The following is a 23,748-nucleotide window of genomic DNA, read 5'->3' as shown; positions in this document are numbered from 1 at the left end:
CGTATGTCCACCTTATCCCATATTTATGTTTGACAACTATTTGGGAATTCAAAGGTGCAGCCCTCAGTATTTGTATTATTTAAAAAAAGGAAAGGAAGCATATCTACTGAGAAAAGAAATTCTCAAATATCAATTTCCATTTTTAAATTTAATTTAAATAGGAAAATATTAAAAATGTGCACATCTAAATTTTTCCATGTTCTGTATATACATATTTGTGTACATATACATAGAAATACTTGCACTTCTACAGATGTTATGCCAACTAACTGTTGCTGACATCACATCGAGGACACATCTGGTTTATAGCAGTGCAAGTGACAAGAGAATCAGGCCAAAACATCCCCAGGTAATTTAAAACCTGGTTGTATCTGCTCATCTGGACCTGATGAAGATATACACGCCACCGTCTAAAATCCACTGAATGAAAAACATGTAGATCACCACAAAGTTTTCAACCAGTAGCACGCTGAACCAAGCTCCCCCCACCCTTTTAATAAATAAAATAGTTGAGAAAATACCCTAAAAATATGGAGGAAACTTTAACATTGTGTACATTACATACAATATAATACATGATGGTTTAGTATTTGACCTAAACCATTTTCCTGACTAGTCATAGGACACCTGATAAATTAATGCTAAAGAAAAAACCCAGTATTTTAGAAATAAAGCATGTATTTCTGATATGAATGAGAACCTGTGTGTATTATATGGTATATACACACAGTACACACATAAAAACAAACTTATATTTTCCAGTTTTGACTAGCAGTCTCTAAGTGGAGAAAATTGTATTATACAAATTTAATAAGCAGCTAGATTTCATGTTTAACATTCAAATTAATTTGGGGAGCAAACAAAGGTCAGTGCATCTTTTGACTTTGAAGTCTGACACTCATTCATATGTTTTAAAAAGTCCTCTTCAACATTACAAGCAATTTATAGCAAAAATGTACTTTGATGCAAGATACATGACACTTGGCTTAGCTTTCAGAGTTTTTTTTAAAATAAATCTGTTATATAAAGAAATGCATGTTTGTCAAAAGTCTGTTAAAATTACATCAAAACAACTTTAAAACCTACTCACTGAGGCTAATTGAATTCGTTTTCTTGTTTTTAAACATTTAGTTAACAGTTCAGAATATTGCCTGGTGTAGTTGGCTGGACAAGTTCAGTGTACGAGTAATCTCTTGCAATAGCTCTATTCCCTTAATGCAATCTGTAATAAACAATGCTCCCCATAAGCCACTATTCATAAAACCTGAAATTCATGTGACATTCTGAAAAAGTCTCCTGCAGAACAGGTTAACAGTTAATTGAACATAGATAGTCGATATATGTATCATGGCCAGAAAACAAACAACTGGCTATTTTTGTTATCTGTGCATGTCAAATTTTACATTTAAAATTCTCAGGGGTTTTTTGCCCCCTTTTTTTTTTTTTCCTGAGGGACTCACCTGCCATCATTGATTGGCTTCAAAATATAGGTAAGTGGAAGATAGTATCTCACTGTAATTACATGGAATTCATATGAAAAAGTAAACCTTACATTGGACAATAGTGTAGAACACCAGAGTAAGCTCCATAAAGAAATACGGTATCTTCCAGTGTGTGTATATATATATAAACAAAAAACCCCAACCAACCAACTAACTGAAAAACCCCAAAAGGAAGAACTTTATACAAGCAGTTATAGTAACTTTGTTTCAATTAAAGATGCAACTCTCTCTCACTCCTGGCAAGAATAAATTGATAACAGCACTGCTGCTCCACAGTGGAAAGTATCCTGAGAAATTATTAAGAACAACAAAATACAGTTCTTGCACAAAACACAGCAATTAAATATCTTAAATAAATAAAACAGCAGATAAACTATATTGTGTCTATCACAAAAAGGGGATGTGACCTGGGACACTGCTAATTCTTCTGTCACTGATAATTAGAAAAGGATTGCATTCAGTTACTGTTAATATCTTTCAAGTTATCTATGGCCAATAATGTACAAGGAGGTAATTTGTAATTCAAGTTTGTTGTTTTTTCTTCAACTAGCTACAAGCTGAGTTCTAAATTTTACATTGAAATATGACTCAAATTTAAAACAAGCCCTCTCAGAAGAGCAGTTTCTAATTTTGTGCAACTTTGATGCAGAGCCCAACACAGTCCTATGAAGAGAGACAGTGCATCTTTAAGCTGATTGACACTGAAATCCCATTTTCTTCAGCTGCATTCTATTAGCTTGGCCAAATTATCTCGTAACTCTGTTAGTTCAAATATTTTTCCATCAAGAATTTCTAAAAATGTCTTCAAGTTATTGCGAACAGCTTCTTGCTCATTCTGACTTTTCTCCAGACGTTGTTCTAGATCAGACAGATGGTCTTCCAGGTCTTTGTTTCGAATTTCTACTTCCTTCAGAGAAAATACATAACATGTTAATGTGTTGTCTGCAAACAGAAAGCAGTTTAACCTCTTGCTGGTATTCGTGTGCTATTTTTGTCAACTGGTTTTTGAAACAATTTGTGATTGTGACCCTTTACATTTTCCACTAAGCCAAAACCAGAACCAAAATTGTTATTAGGATTGCATATATACTATCATTTCCTCCATTTTTTTCAGTAATTCATCTGAAGGACAGAAACTTTTGGACAGGGATAAAATTTAGTCAGTGAACAACAGATGTGATGTTCTGGTAAGTTATCGCTTCTATCATTCAGAAATATGCAACCTACTGAAAACAGCTTCTCAAAGGTTTACTTAAGTTCAAGTATTCCCTTATTTAGACAACATGAATTGCTCAAGTACACAGCCCCCATTAAATATAGAAGCTCATCCAGAATACTGCTTTATTGATGGAGGAGTACTACCTTACGCCTGTCCTACATTATAGGCCTTTTCACCCTGAAAATTAAGACAGAAGCATAAACTAGCAAGACTGATGTCAAGGTGAAATCGATTGTAACAAATTTAAACCAGCAAGTGCAAGCTGAATGTCTTGTCTAGTTGTACTGTGCCCCCGAGCTCCCACCTGCAAGCTCTGCAGTAGTGCAGCCGTGGGAGCAGGGAAAGTGCGTGAGCCACCAGTGCTGTTACAGACAAGCTGTTCCCATACAGCGATTCGAAAGATGAAGCAGCAGCACATTACACATAGCTGAGGGGATCTGACCCTGAGCAAGTTCAACTCTCATTCATGGGTAAGAGATGCTCCCTTGTGCCAGCCAGCGGGAGGGGAGCGCTGCCTGTTGGGACCCCTCACAGCTCTGGCTTGTGCGTGAGGGAGGGAGGTCACAGCTGCTCTGCTTTGTGCAAACTGGATGCCCTCTCTTTTTTCAAATTACTAATGTAGCAGTCATGTGGGTCTGGAATAGCATATTGTTATTTGTCTCATTTGTTGCTGAATTTCATAATTTCAGTTATGAAAAACACTCTCAAAGGTAGCACAGGGACAGTGTATTTAGTACACCATACACCCTGCGTAGCCATTCTCTGGAAAAGTGCATAGTGTATTCATATTTACATACATTAACATTTTTAAACACCACTTACCTTTACAGTGGTTTTGTGTCACAAAGCTTTAACGGGCCTGCTCTGAGTTTTTACAACTAGTTTCACACAGCCATGGGGTGGGCAATTTGGCAGCAGTCATTCCTCCCAGCATGAGCTTGCTTTCTGTCCTCCCACTTTCCCACTGTTTTTGTTATGATTCTTCTGTCTCCCTCAAAGCTAACAAATACATTAATGTTTACATTGGAGAGATCTCAGCTAACCATAAGTAACAACCTGAGCCATACAGAATATGTATTTGGGTAGTCAAGAGTAACAGGTATAAAATGGCAGCTTTGTGTCAAAGTCCATGGCCTTTACATCTGTGAGGGGTGAGATGGCAGCATCGATTGTCCGCTGCACCTCTGGCCAGAGGAGGAGATGATGTGGCCAGAACTCAGTGTCAGCTCCCAGCTTCTGCAGGAGGGGAAGAACTCTGGGACCCCCAGCAGTGGTGAAGGTGGAGAAGGCAGAGCCTTGGGGATAAGATCTCCTCATCGCTGTGGTTGCTTGTGCATCCAAGGATTACATCCAAGCTGAACTGGAATACCTCCCTTACTTCTTGTTTGTAAATGAGCAAGTTAGAGTTTTGGCCACTGGTCTCGAACAGCACAGCTGAGAGCAGGAATTACCCCTTGCTGCCAGGACCAAGAGCAGAATTAGTTTAATCTGTTTAACACTGAATAATATAGTCGCCAAAGCATTAAAAGAAGCTAACTGAAAAGAGTATTTGTAGAAATAATATAAACTAAAATACATAAATGCTTATATAAGGATTAACTACCCCACCGTTGCTATAAATGAACAAGCTAACTGATTATAACCCAGTCCATACACTCTGTAGACTCTCCTTCGTTGACTCTACTCCTGCCCTCCAAACAGTACTGACAAGTACTACCCAGTGTAATGACTGCATGGGTTCAAGACCCTCTGAGGCCAAGTGACTGCAGTACAGAAAGAAAAGGGAAATTCAGGGTCCTCTCAGCTTTGCAGGAATGATACAGTTCTTCCTTTAGCTCACACAAAACCAGTTGCTGTTTTTCCATGTTTGCTCACGCTTCCTGCTTCTCCTGTCACTGCTCCTCTTCTACGCACCAAATGCATGTGTTCTAGGAAGTCTCCTTGCCACTGCTCTTACCTCAGAGATAATTAATTTTTGTAAGTAGGCAAGTCAATGATGAAAGGGATCACTGGAACAAATCCCTGGATATGTATGTGGTTTTATTTCATGACATCTGGGCGTGAAGAGCAGCCTATTGGCTTGTATCTAGCACTGAACATCATCTTTCAGGCCCTCCTCAGATGCTCTTAAACCGAGGAATTGTTTTGCTGTGAGCTGTTAGGTGGGAGCACCCAGGTAAAACCAAAAGCTTTATGTTAGATGTAGGAACTTCTAGACATATTCAGCATAAGGTGTTTCCCTTTAACTCTCCGTTGCTAGTCCTTGCCCTCTATCTCTTCAAACCAAAAGCATTCCCTTCTTTTGTTAAAACTTCCAACTTGTATACTTTATTTATAGTCCATTCTTGATATCTCTTTCCTAATCCATATACATTTAGCTTCCCCAAACACTTCCTCAGATATACTTTCTCCCATACTTCCTTCTGTTTTATTTTCCCTAACCTGTGCTAAACATATTTAATGACTTATGGGAAGCTGTTGCTTTTAATTTCTGGAAAACACTTCTTCACAAATTTTACATTTGATCCTTATGCATATTTACCCTAGATTAGCATAACTGATTTTTGCAATAGTATTGTATTACAAGTCCATGTCCAGCTCGTGCAGTTTCCTATTACTAGTCAGTGTACCTCAAAACTGTTGCTTCTTGATGTGAAGAAATGGAGAGGTGTCCATGCGATATAATCTATTCCCCTAGTTGTGTCATTTAACTTTATTTGCAATTAATCTCATCTAACAATAAACTAACTCTTCTGATACATTCGGGCCCTTTACAAGGTTTATTTTACATTGTTTTTTCAAGCTTTTCTTACAGCAGGGAGAATCATTTGTCATACATTGTTTTGTTTTAGAAAAGAAATAAATTATTAACAAGTTATGTTTGTTGTTTGCACTGTAATCATCTTTTGTGGAATTCAGTACAAGGATCTGAATAAAATATTCAAACCATACACAACAGCTATATTTAGGAATCAGCCACAATAATAAAGATACTCTGACTTACTGCGAGAGTCACACTGATCATGACTCATTGATAGGTCTTCTCTACTTTGCTAATGAAATTATTAAGTAACAAGGGCCCTAATACTTACCCTTCACAGCAATAACATACTGCTCTTCACTGGAATTTGCCAATGATGAATTTCTAATTCATTCCCTGATATGAGTGCGTCACAAATGTAATACACCTTGAAATAATAATTTCTTTGCATATAGATTTTCATACAGGCTATATTCCAAAATATTTTAGACTTACATAATCCATTTGCAAACACAAGAGGGAAAAAATAAAGCAGAAGAAAAAAGAGTGAGCTGAACAGATATGGACCCTGGAGACAATCACCCTGAAAACAGATGATGAATCAACTAAAAGTGAACCAATGTGAGATGGTTAGTTTGGAGCTACAGAAGAAAACACCATTTCACTGATATCACAGATATAGGGTGAAATGGCTCAGTATTATCAAAGCAGGAAGATCATAGCAAAGCAAAGATTCAAGATCTTTTAGATGGGCTACATCAGGTCAGTAATAAGCTTTAAACTGAAGAAAGGTGTCCTGGTTTGGGGTAGAGCAGAGCCAACTTTCTGTTCAGTGAGAGAGGCTCTTGCTTACACTTGTTACTGTGGCAATCTGGGTCATCTGACTCAGTTGTTTACCCTGTGGAGGGGTCCCACCTGTGGGGAAGAGGGGACAGGACAGGTGACCCAAACTGACCAATAGGGTATTCCATCCCAGCTGCCATGCTCAGTATAAAAGCTGAGGGATCAAAGAGGTCAGGTTGCTTCTTCATCTTTGACTTCTCTTTGGTGGCCTGCTGCTTCGGTGGCCGATGTCTGAGGGGAACCCTGTCAGCTCATCTGCCTTTTGATCTGAGTCAGTGTGTTCTAGTTCCCATTTGTCACTGAGTCCAGTCTGGAACTTTCCCAGTGCCTGCCAGTGATGTCTCCCTGGGAGCTTGATCTGGTTTTGTGTATATTGTATCTAGTTCATTATTTCCTTTTTATTTTTTTATTATTAGTATTTCATTAAAGTAGTTTTTTTTTTTTCTAAACTCATAACTTGCTCTATCTCTCTTCTTCCTCTCCTTGGAACAAGAGGTGGGGGAGAGCATCTGTTGTCTTGTCATTGGCCAACTTAGCCCAAACCATGATGACAAAAGGCAACTTTTAACTTGGATCCTAAGACAGCTTTAAATTTATTTGAACAGAATCATATAGAACCGTTTTCAGAAACTGATTGCCTACAGTGTGACATATGGAAATACATACATAATATATCCATTTGGATACTAAAGATAAATATACCAAAAGGAAGCTACTGACTTCTTATAAAGTATATTTTTTAATAAAACCTTAGCATTTTCTAATTCTCAAACATCTTTCATCTTACTAGTGTCTCATAATTCTAAGGATAGCTAGTTCTTGGCTCATTGTTACTTTTCATGTCATCTTACACTGAAATTATTGCATATGCTAATCCTAGAACAATTTACAACTTTCATTATAACTTCCTTTTGAGTCTCTCAGATAAATTCCTTTTCAGCTGAAAACTCCCATGCTTAGTCTAAAGCCAGCAACAATTTTTGGAATAGTGGAATAGGCAAGCTCAGGTGTATTCAAAACAGTCTTTAATAACTGTAATAACATACTTTTTCCAAATAATTTGACTTAAGAATGGGGAAAAATGAATAAAGTCATTTTGTTCTTATGTGGTTTATTCTGTAGTTAAAATGAGATTCAAGGAAGTTCCAACTAATGTAATGCATTTCAAAGAATATCTGCTTAATGAATTTTAAGCTGTGGTAGTCTGATAGGGCTTGTTTTCAGCGTGATTTAGGTCAGGCTACAGAACAGTGAGGGTCACCTTTCAGCACTTTGGATTTGGAGCTATTTAATGCCTGAGTTTCCAGTCCTATCAAAACTCTGAAATCTGAATTCAGAATTTAAACCCAACTAAGCTTTCACGGAATCACGTAATTTCAGAGTTGGAAGGGACCTCTAGAGATCATCTAGTCCAACTCCCCTGCTAAAGCAGGATTGCCTAGAGCACATTACTCAGGACTGCATCCAGGCGGGTCTTGAAAGTCTCCAGAGAAGGGGACTCCACAACCTCCCTGGGCAGCCTGTTCCAGTGCTCTGTCACCCTCACCGTAAAGAAGTTTTTTCTCATATTTGATTGGAATTTCCTATGTTCCAGCTTGTGCCTGTTACCCCTGTTACTGGGAACCATTGAAAAGAGTCTGGCTCCATCCTCCTTAGACCCACCCTTTAGATACTTGTAAACATTAATAAGGTCTCCTCTCAGCCTTCTCTTCTCCAGGCTAAAGAGTCCCAGCTCTCTCAGCCTTTCCTCATAAGGGAGATGCTCCAATCCCTCAATCATCTTAGCTGCCCTTCGCTGGACCCTCTCCAGTAGTTCCCTGTCTCTCTTGAACTGGGGAATCCAGAACAGGACGCAATATTCCAGTTGTGGCCTCACCAGTGCAGAGTAGAGGGGGAGAATGACCTCCCTTGATCTGCTGGCCACACTCTTTCCTATGCAGCCCAGGATTCCATTGGCCTTTTTGGCGACAAGGGCACATTGCTTGCTCATGGATAATTTACTGTCTACCAAGACCCCCAGATCCTTTTCTTCAGAGCTGCTTTCCAGCAGGTCCACCCCTAACCTATACTGGTGCCTGACATTCTTCCTCCCCAGGCGCAGGACCCTACACTTGTCCTTGTTGAACCTCATTAGGTTCTTCTCTGCCCAGCTCTCCAGCCTGTCTAGGTCACGCTGGATGGCAGCACGGCCCTCTGGGGTGTCAGCCACCCCACCCAGTTTGGTATCATCAGCGAACTTGCTGAGCATACGCTCTGTCCCCTCGTCCAGGTCGTTGATGAATATGTTAAACAATACTGGTCCAAGTATTGACCCCTGGGGGACACCACTGGTTACAGGCCTCCAACTCGACCCTGCTCCATTAATCACAACCCTCTGAGTCCTGTCACACAGCCAGCTCTCAGTCCACCTCACTGTCCCCTCATCTAGTCCACACTTCCTCAGTTTCCTAAGGAGGATGTTATGAGAGACAGCGTCAAAAGCCTTGCTGAAGTCAAGGTAGATGACATCTGCTGCTCTGCCCTCATCCAGCCATCCAGTTATAACATCATAGAAAGCTATGAGATTGGTCAAGCATGATTTACCCTTGGTAAATCCATGTTGACCACTTCCAATAACTTCCTGCTCCCGAATGTGCTTGGATACGACATCCAGAACGAGTCGCTTCATTACCTTCCCAGGGACAGAGGTGAGACTAACCGGTCTGTAGTTCCCTGGGTCCTCCTTCTTGCCCTTTTTGAAGACTGGAGTGATATTGGCCTTCCTCCAGTCCTCAGGCACCTCTCCTGTTCTCCATGACCTTTCAAAGATGATGGAGAGTGGCCAAGCAATAACATCTGCCAGCTCTCTCAGCACTCGCGGGTGCATCTCGTCAGGGCCCATGGACTTGTGAATGTCCAGTTTGGCCAAGTGGTCTCTAACCTTTGGGTCAGCCTCATTCAGAATAGAGGTTTCACAAGGGAGGTGCGTCTGTGCTGGCTGGTCAGCCCAGCGACAGAAGGACAGGAGCTCAGATGTAGCAAGTGAGGGTATACTGAGGGCATACTGCTTTCAGTAGGCTGAGGTATCTGGCTTTATGCGCAATAAAGAAACAACCCAGAAAAAACAGTAAAAACACAATGATTCTAATTCCAAGAAAATGTCAGTGTGTTTTTTGAAGTCTATACTACACAAGAACACTTAAACCTTTACTTTCTCAAAGCATGTTTAAAAGCTGAAACTCATCCCAATATGATGATACATAGCCTGACAGTTCAGTGGAACACGAGACCTATAGGAAGACACTGCAGTGAAAATGAGACCAGAATTGCCTAGAACATGTATCAATGAAGCACATCTGCTAGCCTGAGCTTATTCTGTGGACTTGTAAATGAAATTTGGGTCTGTTCACTCAGGAAAAAATAATGAATTACAGCAGGTGGAAATTTTGGTACAAATTCCCAAGGAGCATCCCGACCCACCACTTCACAACGCAATGTAACTTACATATTTATCTGGCACCTTCAGTGAATATAGCACAAGTTGCTGATGCGAACTGCTCACTTGATGATCATTTTTCCCTTCTGTCTAAATTAAGATGATGCACTGTAGCTCACCTGTAACTTCTGGGTCAGAGAATCCCTCTGTGCCTGGAGCTCTTTGGAACTGTCGATTTCTTGTTTCAGTCTTTCTATTTCCTAAGGGAGAAGAAACAACCTCACTAGCAACACATTACCTGGCTTGGCCTCAGTGCAGGTAAGCTGGCTGCTGCTGCTTCTCCTGAGCAAGCCATTGCAATGATATCAAAACTGGCAGTTAGCTACTGCCCATTGCAGCACATGAAGTTTAAGCTCTGCTTCAAATATTCCTGATTCACAGTCCCAAAACAGCAATTCTGTTGTGGATAAACAACACAGACAAGCATTTTATTTGCTATAAAAGTCCAAGTCTTTCTCTCCCACACAAAAAATCTGAAGTAATGTTTTCCTAGAAAATAAAGAGTCCTTGTAATTAGAGAAACAATTTTATACTTTAAATTCTATTATAATCTATCCTCCATTGTTTCAAGTGAAAACCCCAATTTTCATCTGTGAGCTGCTTATTATGTCACTAGCATCAGGGTTGAGCATCAAAAAATTGCCTGCTTTGACCATTGATTTCTGTAAGATCAGAATCAGAATCTAAAAGAATGTGTCTTTAATTTAGCAAGAAGAAAGTAATAAGGTATAAAAATAACAAATATAGATAAAATAATTAATGGAAGAGAAACCTTTTCTTACCTTACTTTCAGGACACAAGAATAGAAACAGTTAATGAAACTAAAAGGTATCAGTCTTAAAACTAATAAATATTTTTCCTCAGAAGGGCATAGTCACCTCCCAGAACTCCTTTCAGAAAGATCTCTTTGCATCCAACAGCTCAGCGTAATTCAAAAGCGCATGGGCACCAAAATGGGAAACATTACGAACCTGAGGCTAATCTCTTAAGTATGAGGGAGTTTGGAAAAGGCTTTGTTCCATTTTGGGAGGATATTCTATAACTACTGTGTGTCTCATGTGTCCTCCTCAGAAACACCTAACAACAGCCCCACTGGAGGCAAAATCCTGCAAGATACACTGCCCCTCTGAACATGCACACCAGTGCCCGCTGTGTCTGTCATGGAAGGCTCAAGGGATCTGGTCTTACAAGGGGCAAACAATACTTCATATGTGGCTCATTCCACCTCCTTTTTCCCATCCATAAAGGGGTGATTCTTGATCATTCTGTGACACAAATCTGCTTTCCTCTAGGACCCATGCCAGCACAGGTGTTATTCCAATTCCTTGTATTTTCCTGCTGCTGGTCCGCCCAAGGCAGACGGCACAATAAATATCATCAAGTTACAGGCTGGGGGTTTGGCATGCGTTTAAGGAAAAGGATCTTAGGGATCATAAAAGTCAACTATATTAACATAGCCTGAAAAACAGATTGGCCTGAATAAGACATTGATCTATTACTTGCTCCAAATCCTACTCTCCAGAAAAAGGAAAGCATGCTTACGACTGCTTCCCTTCTTAGTGAATTTGGACTGCATCAGTGTGATGAGTGCTCTGTCGAAACTACATATGCCTCAATGCAGACTTACTTTTGCAGAGAGATACTCGGTAAAAGCAAATAGGAAAAAATGATACATTTTTTTGTTGTTCAGATACCCATCTCTATATTGGACTGATGTAATTATATACACGGAAAAATATTAATCATTTCAAAGAAGCTGAAAAATGGATTTTATATTCTAACAGCTATAGGAAATAATACAGTATTTACCAGCCATCACAAGTTTAATATTGAAAGCCTTTAGAAATGATGTAACAGAAAAGCCAAAAATAATGTTAGCAAATACCTCTTCTTTTTTCTTCAACATAGACTCTAACTCCTGTATTGTCTGGTTTAATTCTGTTTTATGTGTGTGGACTGCATTGGCTTGACTGCTCACACACTCTAGCTCAGTCACCTGTTGAAATAAGAAGAAGCAACACATACAGAATTAATTGCAAAAAATTCAAGGTATTATAACTTCTTTGCATAAACAGCTGCATTTGAAATATACCCTTAGTTCTGGGTGACTTATGTTGATTAAAATGGTGAAGGTGTTCTTATGAAGTTAGCATAAAATTCCTTTAAAAATTGTTTTGCATAAAATTAATTTTTTTCTAAAAAAGAAAAAAAATGTTCTTAGTCTCTCCTCCTTTATTTTGCATTTATCATACAGGTAAGGATTGCACTTAGGGAAAAAAATTCTGAAAGGCCTTTTTAGTGACTATTTAATGAGCTAACTGTTCTAGCATATGGTGATTATTATACTTAACTGCATACTTCAGTGCGAAATACATCAGCTGAAATAAGATAGCAAGGCAGCTTTTTCTAGAACTTCTCAGTAGAGGCCATTTGAGAGTTTTCTGGAAATATTGATCTTGGGTCAACAGCCTATAAATAGAGGAGGATGCCAGGCAGAAGTTTTCATTGTAGAGACAGCTAGTGCACGCTTGGCTGCTGGGAAGACTGGAGGAGTGAAGCTTAGGTCCAACAAAGAGTTACAGGCTTGATGTGAGCTCAGTGACAGTGACTGCTCAAAGCTTCAGAAGGCTGAAGAATGTCTCAAAGAAAACAAACCAAATCAAAGTACAAAGAAACCAAGAGAGGAGATTGCACCAAATCTCAACACAGACAACTGCTTCATGAGTGAAGACTTTGGTTAGACAGAATGAAAAGAAATGGGAGTGACAGAAATATTTTGAGTGGTAATCTTCCCCAAGCAATTATTGATGGAATGAATCTGAGCTATGTTTGCTGCAGGCTGATTCATTTTTTCAAACCACTTTCTTGAGATAAAAATGTACACTTCTGAGCTCAAACAACAATAGTTTTTATTCAGCATCTTAAATTCAATGCCAAGCAGATCATGAAATTCCTTCTAAACTTCATACAGAAATTACTTCAACTGCTACAGAAATGCAAAAAAAAAGAGACAGATTAAAACATATTTTCAGTCTAGCTGTAGCCTATTTCATAGATATACCTGACACTATTAACTTCTTGTTTCCTAAATATATTTTTATCCCGTATATTTATTGCGGAATGCAATATCCAAGGTCTACTATCCCGGTCTACAGTGCGGAACAGGCAGAGTGCTCACATGCGAGACTGAATTTATGTATTAATTATGTATTTTTAGCTGATTGAGTTACATCCCTAAATGGATCATAACTGTGACTGTGATATTATTCCATCAATAATTCAAGATGAACCTCCTACAAAAAAGAAAAGAGCCCTTTGCTTTCCACAATGACAAGAAAAATGATGTTGCATGGCTCAGCACAACTGGGAATAACTGTATAAAGTTTCACATAGAAACACAGAATCATAGAATGGTTTAGGTTAGAAGGGACCTTAAAGATCATCTAGTTCCAAGCCCCCTGCCATGGGCAGGGACACCTCCCACTAGACCAGGCTGCTCAAATCCCCATCCAGCCTGGTCTTGAACACTTCCAGGGATAATTTATGGTGGACAGTAAGATGCAAGACAGCATGCAAACAAGCCGATCATAAAAATAATTCTAGCATGTCTTTCAAGAATAAAAACTCTGGAAAGTTTTTTGGTGCTAAGAAATGTGAAAATGCAGAAAACATAGTATTATTCATATACATCATTTGTGATAGAAAATTAATTATTGTAGTTTTCCAAGATTTACCCATAGATAAAATGATAACCTGGGGGCAGGGGGAGTTTTGTGCATTACCAACATTATAGTACTTTTTTCAACTGAGAAAACAATTAAAGATTTTGCTGAAAAGGACACATTTTTATCTGTGGGCACTGATGCCTCAAGCCATGGAAATATCAAAATGTTTTCTACAGTTGTTCATTCCTACAGAGATGAAAGAGGAATAATCCATCATCTGCTTCTGCTTGATTTTTGTGAAGAAAGTAATGAAACTGCAGTAGGAATATTTGGAAATATAAGTGTACCAAAATTGATGCTTTGAGCTTCAGACATGCATTATTATTTGCAACTGCTAATGCTAAGACTAACTTCAGGCAACATCCCTTTCTCTGCAATCTAATTAGAATATATTTTTCCAGCTATCTGTCCAGCTCATGAAATACATGCAATAGCAAACACGGTACAGATATGTCATCCTTTAATCCTGAGGATTTAACTCCAGTAATTTCCTCATTCTCCAATGGAGTTTTGGTATTATAGGATACATTTTATTCTACAAATTTTGACTACATAAAAATGTTGTGGCATGTCTGTGTATGTTTTTTATAACTTGCAGATAAAAGGATCTTAAATCATTGCTTATTTTTTTAGAAAGATGGTGAAGATGGGGATGAGGGACCCTTCAGTGAAAACATTTTTTTCCTTTCCCAGAGTGACAACAGTTTGGTTGGTTGTTTTTATTTCTTTTCCAAATTATAATCTTGTATATGACACTTTTGTATCACCCCACATTCAGTGAAAGTGAATTCCCATTAAAACACCCTAATGAAATAGTCTTGGGTTCTAAATGCAAATCTGCTCTAAAAACAAATCAAGGCAAACAGAAAAAGACAGAAAGGATTGCCTTCAGTTCACCATCCATAAAAAAAAGCCAAATTCACATTTTGATTTCAGAAAACAAAACTACCATAACCAGGTTCACTTGTTCTGTCTGAAAAGGGAAGGTCTTTTTAGTAAACTGCAAGTATTATCTAATGGTTGAATCTTGATAAAGTCTAGATGTGGATTATTTATATTAGGAATCATGCATAGAAAGGGAGCTGAGAGTACATTCTGGATTTCAGAAATCCTGTCCTAGGAAATGCTCTGATACTCTAATGTCAAGACTAACAACATATTCCATTTAAAAATTAATATGAAACTTATGATAGCTGAAATGGATATTGGAGGAGCAAAAATGTACATCTGACATAAAAATACATATCCCCTGAAATAAAATGCTCATATTTTTTCTTTGGTCTCCCCTAATTCCATGCAAAGAAGGTGGTCAGCCTCCGCAATGGTTTCTCTTCTCAAGGATTTTTAAAATACTACTCTGGATTTCTTTTTATTAGAAACTAGTTCCACTGTAAGAAGGATAACGGACCTCATGCAGGTAATTACAGCCTGCTCTAAAACATAAACTCTTTTTTAAGGCAAGATTGTAATTTCAAAAATAAAACCCGAAGTCACTATATTCACACGTCTTCTAAAAACTTGACTATCACAGTTAGAACAATTAGCCTTTCCAGATCTTACTGTGTTGTAGAATAGTGATAGGATGAGAGGAAATGGCCTCAAGTAGTGCCAGGGGAGGTTTAGACTGGATATTAGGAAAAATTTTTTTACTAAAAGGGTTATCAAGCATTGGAAAAGTCTGCCCAGGGAAGTTGTTGAGTCACCATCCCTGGAGGTATTTAAAAGCCATGTAGATATGGCACTTAGGGACATGGTTTAGTGGTGGACTTGACAGTGTTAGGTTTATAGTTGTACTCGATGATCTTAAGGGTCTTTTTCAACCTAAATGATTCTATGATTCTATAAGATGTCCTCATACTTATTTAATTTATTGAATGAAAGAACCGGAACGTAATAAGCTAATTTTAACTTATTTCCTAGGAAATCCTGGTAAAATAACAGTCTAGAATTCAAAACTTTACCTCTCTGTTCTTTCAGGAAAACCCTAGAGCTTTATCACTTGCCTTCATCTCTTGTTACCTCAGGTTTCTTTTCCTGCAGATGAATGATCTTCAAGGACTGCAGCTCTTTTATTATGCACTGGTGTTATTACTCTGCGTTATTGCTCAGTGTCATGGGATGATTTACTTTAGCAGTTAGCATGCAAGAAAAAAATGTATAATTTTCATTTTTTACATGACAAAGATGAATCTCTGAGTTACTTTCCATAATGTGTATCACCATACAATCCTTTTCTTTCTATGATATCAGGATTAATGTTAGTACCAATGCTATTCTATTTGTCTGAAGTAGCTCACTTCAGGGTTTTTCTTTCTGTTACCGAGCTGTTCTAAATTCATGAACCCCTTTGACTTTGAAAAGCTATGCAAGGTATATTGGAGTGCTCCCCAACCCTGTTTAAGGGAAATCCTTGTTGTTAAACTGCTTCTGAGCAGATTAGAGGAGAGAAGGTTGAGAGCTCAAGTTAAACTCTTGATGGGGCATCACATCTTCTCATAATTATTATCTTTGTATTTTAGAGGGAAAAATCCATACACTCATTTAGTAAACTTTTGAAAAATATAATGTCTGACAAAATATCAAAGTACAGTATTTCTGACTTAAGCTCACAATATAGCAGAAGAGACCACAAAACTTTAATTTATTGAGAACTTTGCACTCATCCACACTGAATGTGTACTCTGTTTATTCTCAGCTCTAGGCATTATTAATGCAGAGAACAAATGGGAGAAGGAAGATAAAGGCCTCAGAGAAAGCAAATAAATGTAGGATAATATGAAAAACTGAAGTGATAGATGAGGAAATCTCATACTTAATCAGAAATGACAAATAATAAATGAAATTAATTTTTAAAAATGCAATCAAAATCAGAGAGGGGCATTTTAGCTTTGTTTAGGTATTTTCAAATGTGTAAACAATGTGATTGTTATGGTTTGAGAAACCCATAACAATTATTCTATCACTCGATGACCCCTCCCCACCTGGGAAGGGGAATCGGGGAAAACAAAGAAACACGAGGGTTGAAATGTAAACAAATTTAATAGCATAAGACTAAATAATTAACATTATTAATACTAAATAATCAGTATTGATCCCAATATTAATATAAAATAGACAAGGATTATACTCAGCCAATTATATCAGCAGGAAGCTGTGCACTCCCAGCAGTGGACAACAAATGTCGGACACTGCGAGCACAACAGCTTCAGGAGGAAGGGAAGGCCTCAGGGGCCCAGCACCGGGACAAGAAGTTCTCTGGACCGCTGCCATCAAGGGAGAAAGTGAGACTATGCAGCAAACTTTCTAATTGATATTGAATGTGATGTTCATGGTATGAAATAATCCTGTTGGCCAGGTTGAGTCAAGTGCCCAGGCCTCGCTCCTCCTCATCCCTGCACCTGGCAAGGCTTGAAAACACAGAGACCTTGAATCCCACATGACAAAGTTCAAACTATGGGAAAAGGTACCATAAGAATTCAACTAATATGACAGTATTAGCAATAAAAAATATTTTTTTATATAAAGAGGAAACTATTTATGTAAATAAGGCTATTTGTAAGGCCATTTATATAAAGAGGAAGCTAAAGATGAAAATAATAATGCAAAGTTTACTAATCGATATGCATTACTTCCCCACATTTGCCACACTTGAGAGAGGGTGAGTCTGCTGTAGCTTGCAAACAGATGACTCAGGCACCAAAACTTGTATATAAACCTAAAGCACGTAAGGAGTGAATACCACAATTACATTATATATAAGCCACATAATGTATTATTAATTTGAACTAAATATAGCACCTAGTGTTGGCAGTGCCATTCTTCGTTTTGGAGGCTGGTCTATTTTATAAAAGACTATGATCTTGTAAGTGGGCATATCCCTCCAATGCGTACATATCTACACACATTCTTCTTTTCCAGTGGGCAAGATGCTATGACAGCCAACTTTTCCATATAAAACAACTACATTACAATTGAACATGCAAATTGATTTACAAACTTCTGTTTGAAATAAAACTTGAAACTTTGAAATAAATTTTTCTAGGAGCATTTCTATTCAACTTTTTTCAACAAAAGTTCTTTTGTATCAAAACCAATTTTTCTTCTGAACTGGCAATAGATGCGAGTTGCAGCATGACAAATTCCAATTAGATATTAGGAAAAATAATTTGACAAGAAGAGTGGTCAAACATTGGAACAGGTTGCCCAGAGAGGCTGTGGGATTTCCATTTTTTGAGACTTGACTTGCAGCCCTGAGTAACCTGATCCAACCCTGGAGTTGGTTCTAACTTCAAAGCTGTCCCTGATTTCAATGGGGAATTGGACCAGATAACCTCCAAAATTCCTCTCCATGCTAAATTAATTGGTGATTCTGTGAACTAAGGATGAGGTTCCTTTCATCTGACTAAAAGTATGTTTACAGGACTATCTAGATGATTATCCTATGGGGAAAGACAAGCACTTACAGGACCAAATTCAACTCAACACCTTAGTTTTCTTGGACTGGGACACTTATTCTTCATGCTTTTGTCTCTCCATGAATTGCAATTAAAAAAGATGACCATCTTAGACTTGATGTATAACTTCTGCATAATCTCAGGTGAGATGGACTCCAATTTGAGGAACATTTTTTTGATCAGTTGCAGCTACGTGTTTATACTGAGCTTAACAGATAAAACTAACAGAAAGATAACATGATACAGTGACTTAACACTGCTTGCTACCACATATCCCATAACCAACAGTCTCTGCATCTGCCATTTCAACAGCACATTTTCTATCTATGTAACAGAGGAGTATCTGACTTACGGGTTTTTTTTGAATGGGGCACTATTTCAATTTAAAAGATCAGTCTCCAGCATGCAGATTAGAACAGCTCTTGTATCACACTGTATGGATAACAGATTGAGATTGATTTTTTTTTACATAATCTGCATACTTTTGCCTAGAGTTAGCCAAGTCTATACTTTTCTAAAAGCAATTCCAATAGAGGGCAGTACTCTGCATGCCCAGAGAGACATAGGCACAGAGTGTTCCTATATTCTATGTGAGATATCAACAAACCCCAAGGTCACACATTACAGAAACATTTGATAAGGCATGTAAAAGGTGATCAAAAGAGCATAGTGTAGATGATCCCATGTAATAATATTTTGCATTCCCTCAGCAATACAAAATAATTGCAGGAAATTTTCTGGGTAAAGGTTATAAAAAAAATCAGCTATTAATGAATGTAGCTAGAAAGACTTGGTTACTATTTCTGTTAACTGTAGTATCAGGTATAAGCAAAGTGACATGCTAAAAATTCCTATATTTGTTAAGTGCATTTTTCAATAACAGATTTTAAATAAGATTTTACTAAGAGTGAGAGTAACATCAAGAAAAAGGGATCTTCTACCACAATTCCTTGCCCGTCTTGTCTGATTGGGTCTCCCCATGGCAAGGCAGGCAAATAATTCAGCTGCTGTATTGTCTCAGCTTTGCAACAAAAGCTGTTAATACATTTTAGTATGAAGAATGCTACCTCATCATGCCCGTGTTTTAGCAATGAGTTCTTCACTGTAAAACCTGAATCTGGTGATCAAATCCACCTGAACTTTTGCACTATAGTAATTATAATATAAGGTTATAATTTAAATAATTTTATCAACAATGACTATTATCATCTATTCACAAACCTGCAGCACAGGTTAGAAGTTCCACCCTTCCAGAGGAGAAGCTTAAATGAGATGACAAAGTGAAAATCTCTCTATACAAACACACATGACAAACTTGTTTCTGACTGGAAAACTTCTGAAGCAAAGCAATTTTGTCAGCAACTGCCAATTTCTTGAAATGAAAGCACTTTGCAAAAAGCACCAGTTTTAATTACACTTCGTGCGTTTTGTCCAGCCAGCCATGGCACATGCAGTTACTGTCTAACAGAAATTGTCATTCTTCCCTATCAAATCATTTGGCTGGGATTTCAAGATCCTCATCTGCAAGTGAGTCCGGGTATGGGACAGCCCCAACAACCTGCCATTTCCCCAGGTTCCTCAAGCTCAAGGGAATTCCTGGTATTCTTCCAGACCCCCAGGTTAGATGCAGCCCTGCTGAATTTCTCCTCCTCAGATCAACATGATCCTTGTTCCTGGGACTACTAGCCTCCAGTTGGACAGATCCAGCACGGGGCTGAAAGAACCCTTCACAATTTGCAGGATTTGGCTAACTGTAATTGCCATATGTTATTTCATTTAAGAGAGTACAGCATATAAAACCAAATTGTCTGACATGTTTGCTACTTGACCTTTCCCTTCTGTCAACATATTAATGAAACCGGTCTTCATGCAAAAAAGCATACAGGGCTTTTGTTTGTTTTTATCTTCTTAACTAAGTTCATCTCCTTGATATTTTTCTAAGTTAACTGATATTAGCAAAACTAATGCAACTCCATCAAAGACATCTTCCCTCTACATATGCTAATCTTGCTTTCACTTTGTACAAAAATATATCCTAAACTATGATGACAAATTCATATGAATAAAGATGAATAAATTATACAATATAGAGTTACATGTGAAAAGAGAAGAGAAATAAAAATATTATATACTTATTTTCATAATGCAGCCTTCAACCTTGCACACACTTTATTCCTCTCTCAAACACTGGCATTTCTGCTCCCATTGTGCTCTAATTTCTGGTTTGCCAAATGACCTCTGCAAACAAAATTTACAGTGAAGGGAACGGGACCCTGCCCCTCCTGTATGAAAGCAGAGGCAGATCTGTAATTGTGTATAATGAGCTTGATTCTCTGATCCATTATCTTTAGGTGCAAGGATGAAAGGAAGCTGTTGGTCTTTGTTATGTGTGGAAACTACAACAGGGTTCCTTTAACTTACAGATCTGATGTCAAGTTTCTATGGGCTTAAATGCAAGAGGGACTAAAGTGTAATGCTACGGAGAAGGTTCTGAAACAGATGTAATGTAGCTGGCAGCAAATGAAGAGTGAAAGCTGGCAGATATGTCCTAAGTATCACAGGTTAGATAACCCTGCAACAAAACCCTCTGTAGAAAAGGACCTGCTACAAAAGAATTTCCCAACTGAAGAACCCGGTGTTCTTTAGTCATCATTAATTTCTGTCTCAAAGATTAACCTAAAGCCCCAGCAATAAGCTTATTTTACTTCAAAATGAGCGGACGCAGTCACCAGTACTTCCACCTCAAGGATTCTGGCCATTTGCCTCAACTTACCCGCTTATGAAGACGTTCTGCTTCCTCCTGATAGGCAGCAAGCTGTTGCTTCCATTGTTTTACATTGGCAGTGGACTCCAGCAGGGCTGCTGTGAGCTTAGCATTATTACCCTTGAGCGTGGCCAGTTCTGCCTCCCAGTGCTTGCTGATTGTCGAACTGCACAGACAGAATGAGAACGGTCAGAGCCCTAGCCCTCAAATCTCTTCTTTATCTTTTTTTTTCTTAATATGTCTTATATTTTTTTTCAAAACATGCAGGAAAAATAGAATTATGCAAAAATCCTGTGACTGAATGTCCAAATGAGAATTCAAGTGCTCAAGTCATAAAAACTTTACATTCAGAAAATATTCATCAACAGATTTTTTAATATAGATATATGATTATTAGAAAACAACCTCTACCCTCCCAGTTCAACAGGGTATTTTTTTAATAAAACGTTAAGGATGATGAAATCCACATCAGCTTCCCAAAAGCAACAGCATGTAATTCTAGAACATGTAAATATAATATATATTATATATATTTATATATTATATATATTTAATATATATGTATTTGTTATAGTTTGAGAAGATCCATAACAATTTATTGTCGTTTAGACCCCTCCCCACCCAGAAAGGGGAATCGGGGAAAGCAAAGAAACACGAGGGTTGAAATATAAACAGATTTAATAGGATAAGACTAAATAATTAACAATAATACTAAAGAACCAGTATTAATCCCAATACTAATATAAGATATGCAAGAATTATACTCAGCCAATTATATCAGCAGGAAGCTGTGCACTCCCAGCAGTGGACAACAAATGTCGGACACTGCGAGTGTAAAAGCTTCATGAGGAAAGGAAGGCCTCAGGGGCCCAGCACCGGGACAAGAAGTTCTCTGGACCGCCGCCATCAAGGGAGAAAGTGAGACTATGCAGCAAACTTTCTAATTGATATTGAATGTGATGTTCATGGTATGAAATAATCCTGTTGGCTAGTCTGGGTCAAATGCCCAGGTCTTGTTCCTCCTCATCCCTGCACCTGGCAAGGCTCGAAAACACTGAGACCTTGAATCCCACATAGCCTAGTTGTCTATAAAGTAAATATTTTCATTAATTCAGACACTAGAGTCTTCCAAAAGTGGAGTTTTCCCCAGCATTAGAAGAGAAATTAGTCCTGTGTCGCTCAACCCAGGACAGTATTGTGGGTAAGTGCTTTTTTAATCCACTATTTTATGAAATATATTGTAAAAAAAGATTTGTCACCAACTTGATTAAAGAGAGCTAATGTAGTGCTTTGGAACTACAGCTTATTTGTCTTAATGAAAATCTTCTATGCCTGAAATATACTTTATTTATTAAATACCATATTTAATTTCTACTTACAAATTCAAAAGTCTTGAATTTCAAAACCATAATACTGTTAATGTGCCCTTCTTCATTAATATCAGCAGAGACCAAAGATCAAGTAGCACAGAGGTATTATTGCAAAGAGGAAGCTGATGTTGGGGTCTCTTGAAGTAGCCTATGGAGGAACAATCCTTGCCTACAGTTTAGTTATTCTCTGAGGAAACACAAGGCTTTATTTTTCACAGATAATTAGTCTGCCATCATCCACAGACCCTATCCTTGCACTCAATATGCAAGGGAAAAACATCTCAGACACATGAGGTGAATGCATTAGTATGTAAATAGTTCATTCATGTTTACTTGTATAATGTCAACAGCACATGAGGTACACACCTATATGGAAAATACATATAGAAAATAATTCATTTTGTCTTATTAGCTTACTATTAAAGGCATCATTGAAAATCAATGATATTTAACTCTGTATATAGGTTTATGGTGAATTACAAGTAATTAGTATAATTATTTATTATAATAAATATATTTTAATATGCTTAATTTAATTATAAATTATTATTATTTTGCATGTAAGTTTGTAGGCTTATTTGAACTTTGTACATATGAACAATTAAACATTCTGCCACCATTTTGCCCACCAAGCTTCTTTCGTCCACTTCATGCATATATGCACAGCCCATCCCATAAAAGCATATTTCAAAAACTTTATGATTCCTATAAAAGCTCCTTAGGTGTTCAAAGCCAACCAGTCAATGAGGAACATTCATTACCAATTCAGATCACATCTACTGTCTCACTAAAACATGATGTCTGATTCTTCTCCAGTATTTCCTTATAAATACACAATTTCATCCCCTTGAACAGGAATACAAGTTCCTTCAGAAGAGGAATATGAGTTCTTTGCTCTAGCATTTCATGATCTATTCAACAGATTAGAAGTTCACCACTGGAAATTTTAAATCTTAAATCACTAAACTAAAAATAACGATAATCCTATTTCATCAAGGAACACTGACTCACATAGGAAAGAAGATGAGAATTAATTTTTGTAACAATATCTACTCTTCTGTTTCTCTGATCAGATTTATTCTTCATTTATAGTAGCATAGTAGATCAAAAAATTCCATAAAAAGCATGCTACAAAAATCGAGTTCATTGTTATATTCACAATTCCTCCTTGATGTTCTGATCCAGCAAACAACTATCCACACCAGCAATTTCATGCAAGAGAGTAATCCCATTTAGTAGTCCTGCTACAGCAGGACTAGTAGCTAACTGTGTGTGCATGACATGCATACATGTTTACAAAATGTGCCTTACTACTGATTTTCCTCACAGGAAAAATATTTTATATTGATGTAATGTATCAGATAAAAAGCTTTTTATCCAGGACAGTTACAGGATGAGAACTATTTGGTCACTTAATATCCTAATTTAAGATGCAAAAAGGGTAGCAAATGGATTTTTTTTTCAATGTAATAATTTATATACCCACAATGATACAAGGTAAACTTATAAGCCATGAAGATCCCAGAAGACAGACTCCTAGCTAGTGCTGAGTAATAATGTGAGGGGAATTCGTGGCGTTTCATCTTTACCTTTGCACAGTGCCTTACTACCCTGCCAAGAAAACAGCCAGGAGCT

At 37.8% G+C, this 23,748-nt stretch overlaps 1 protein-coding gene across 1 annotated transcript in view; it reads right to left on the bottom strand.

Annotated features, from left to right (window-relative positions):
- Positions 1-2,162: 2,162 nt before the first annotated feature.
- The window catches only part of LOC128901977 (homer protein homolog 1-like), a 104,207-nt gene continuing 82,621 nt past the window's right edge, over positions 2,163-23,748 (bottom strand). Inside the window, exons 5-8 of the mRNA XM_054184197.1 lie at positions 20,753-20,909; positions 11,686-11,796; positions 9,920-10,000; positions 2,163-2,409 (exon numbers count right to left, since the gene is read on the bottom strand). Of these exons, the coding sequence (XP_054040172.1) occupies positions 2,221-2,409; positions 9,920-10,000; positions 11,686-11,796; positions 20,753-20,909 (538 nt within the window). The 3' untranslated portion in view covers positions 2,163-2,220. The remainder of the gene's footprint in view (positions 2,410-9,919; positions 10,001-11,685; positions 11,797-20,752; positions 20,910-23,748) is intronic.

The sequence above is a fragment of the Rissa tridactyla genome, chromosome W, assembly GCF_028500815.1.
Source record: "Rissa tridactyla isolate bRisTri1 chromosome W, bRisTri1.patW.cur.20221130, whole genome shotgun sequence".
NCBI classification, from domain to species: Eukaryota; Metazoa; Chordata; class Aves; order Charadriiformes; family Laridae; genus Rissa; species Rissa tridactyla.
Note: the sequence above shows the minus strand (reverse complement) of the source record. Positions and strands in the feature narration are given on the sequence as shown.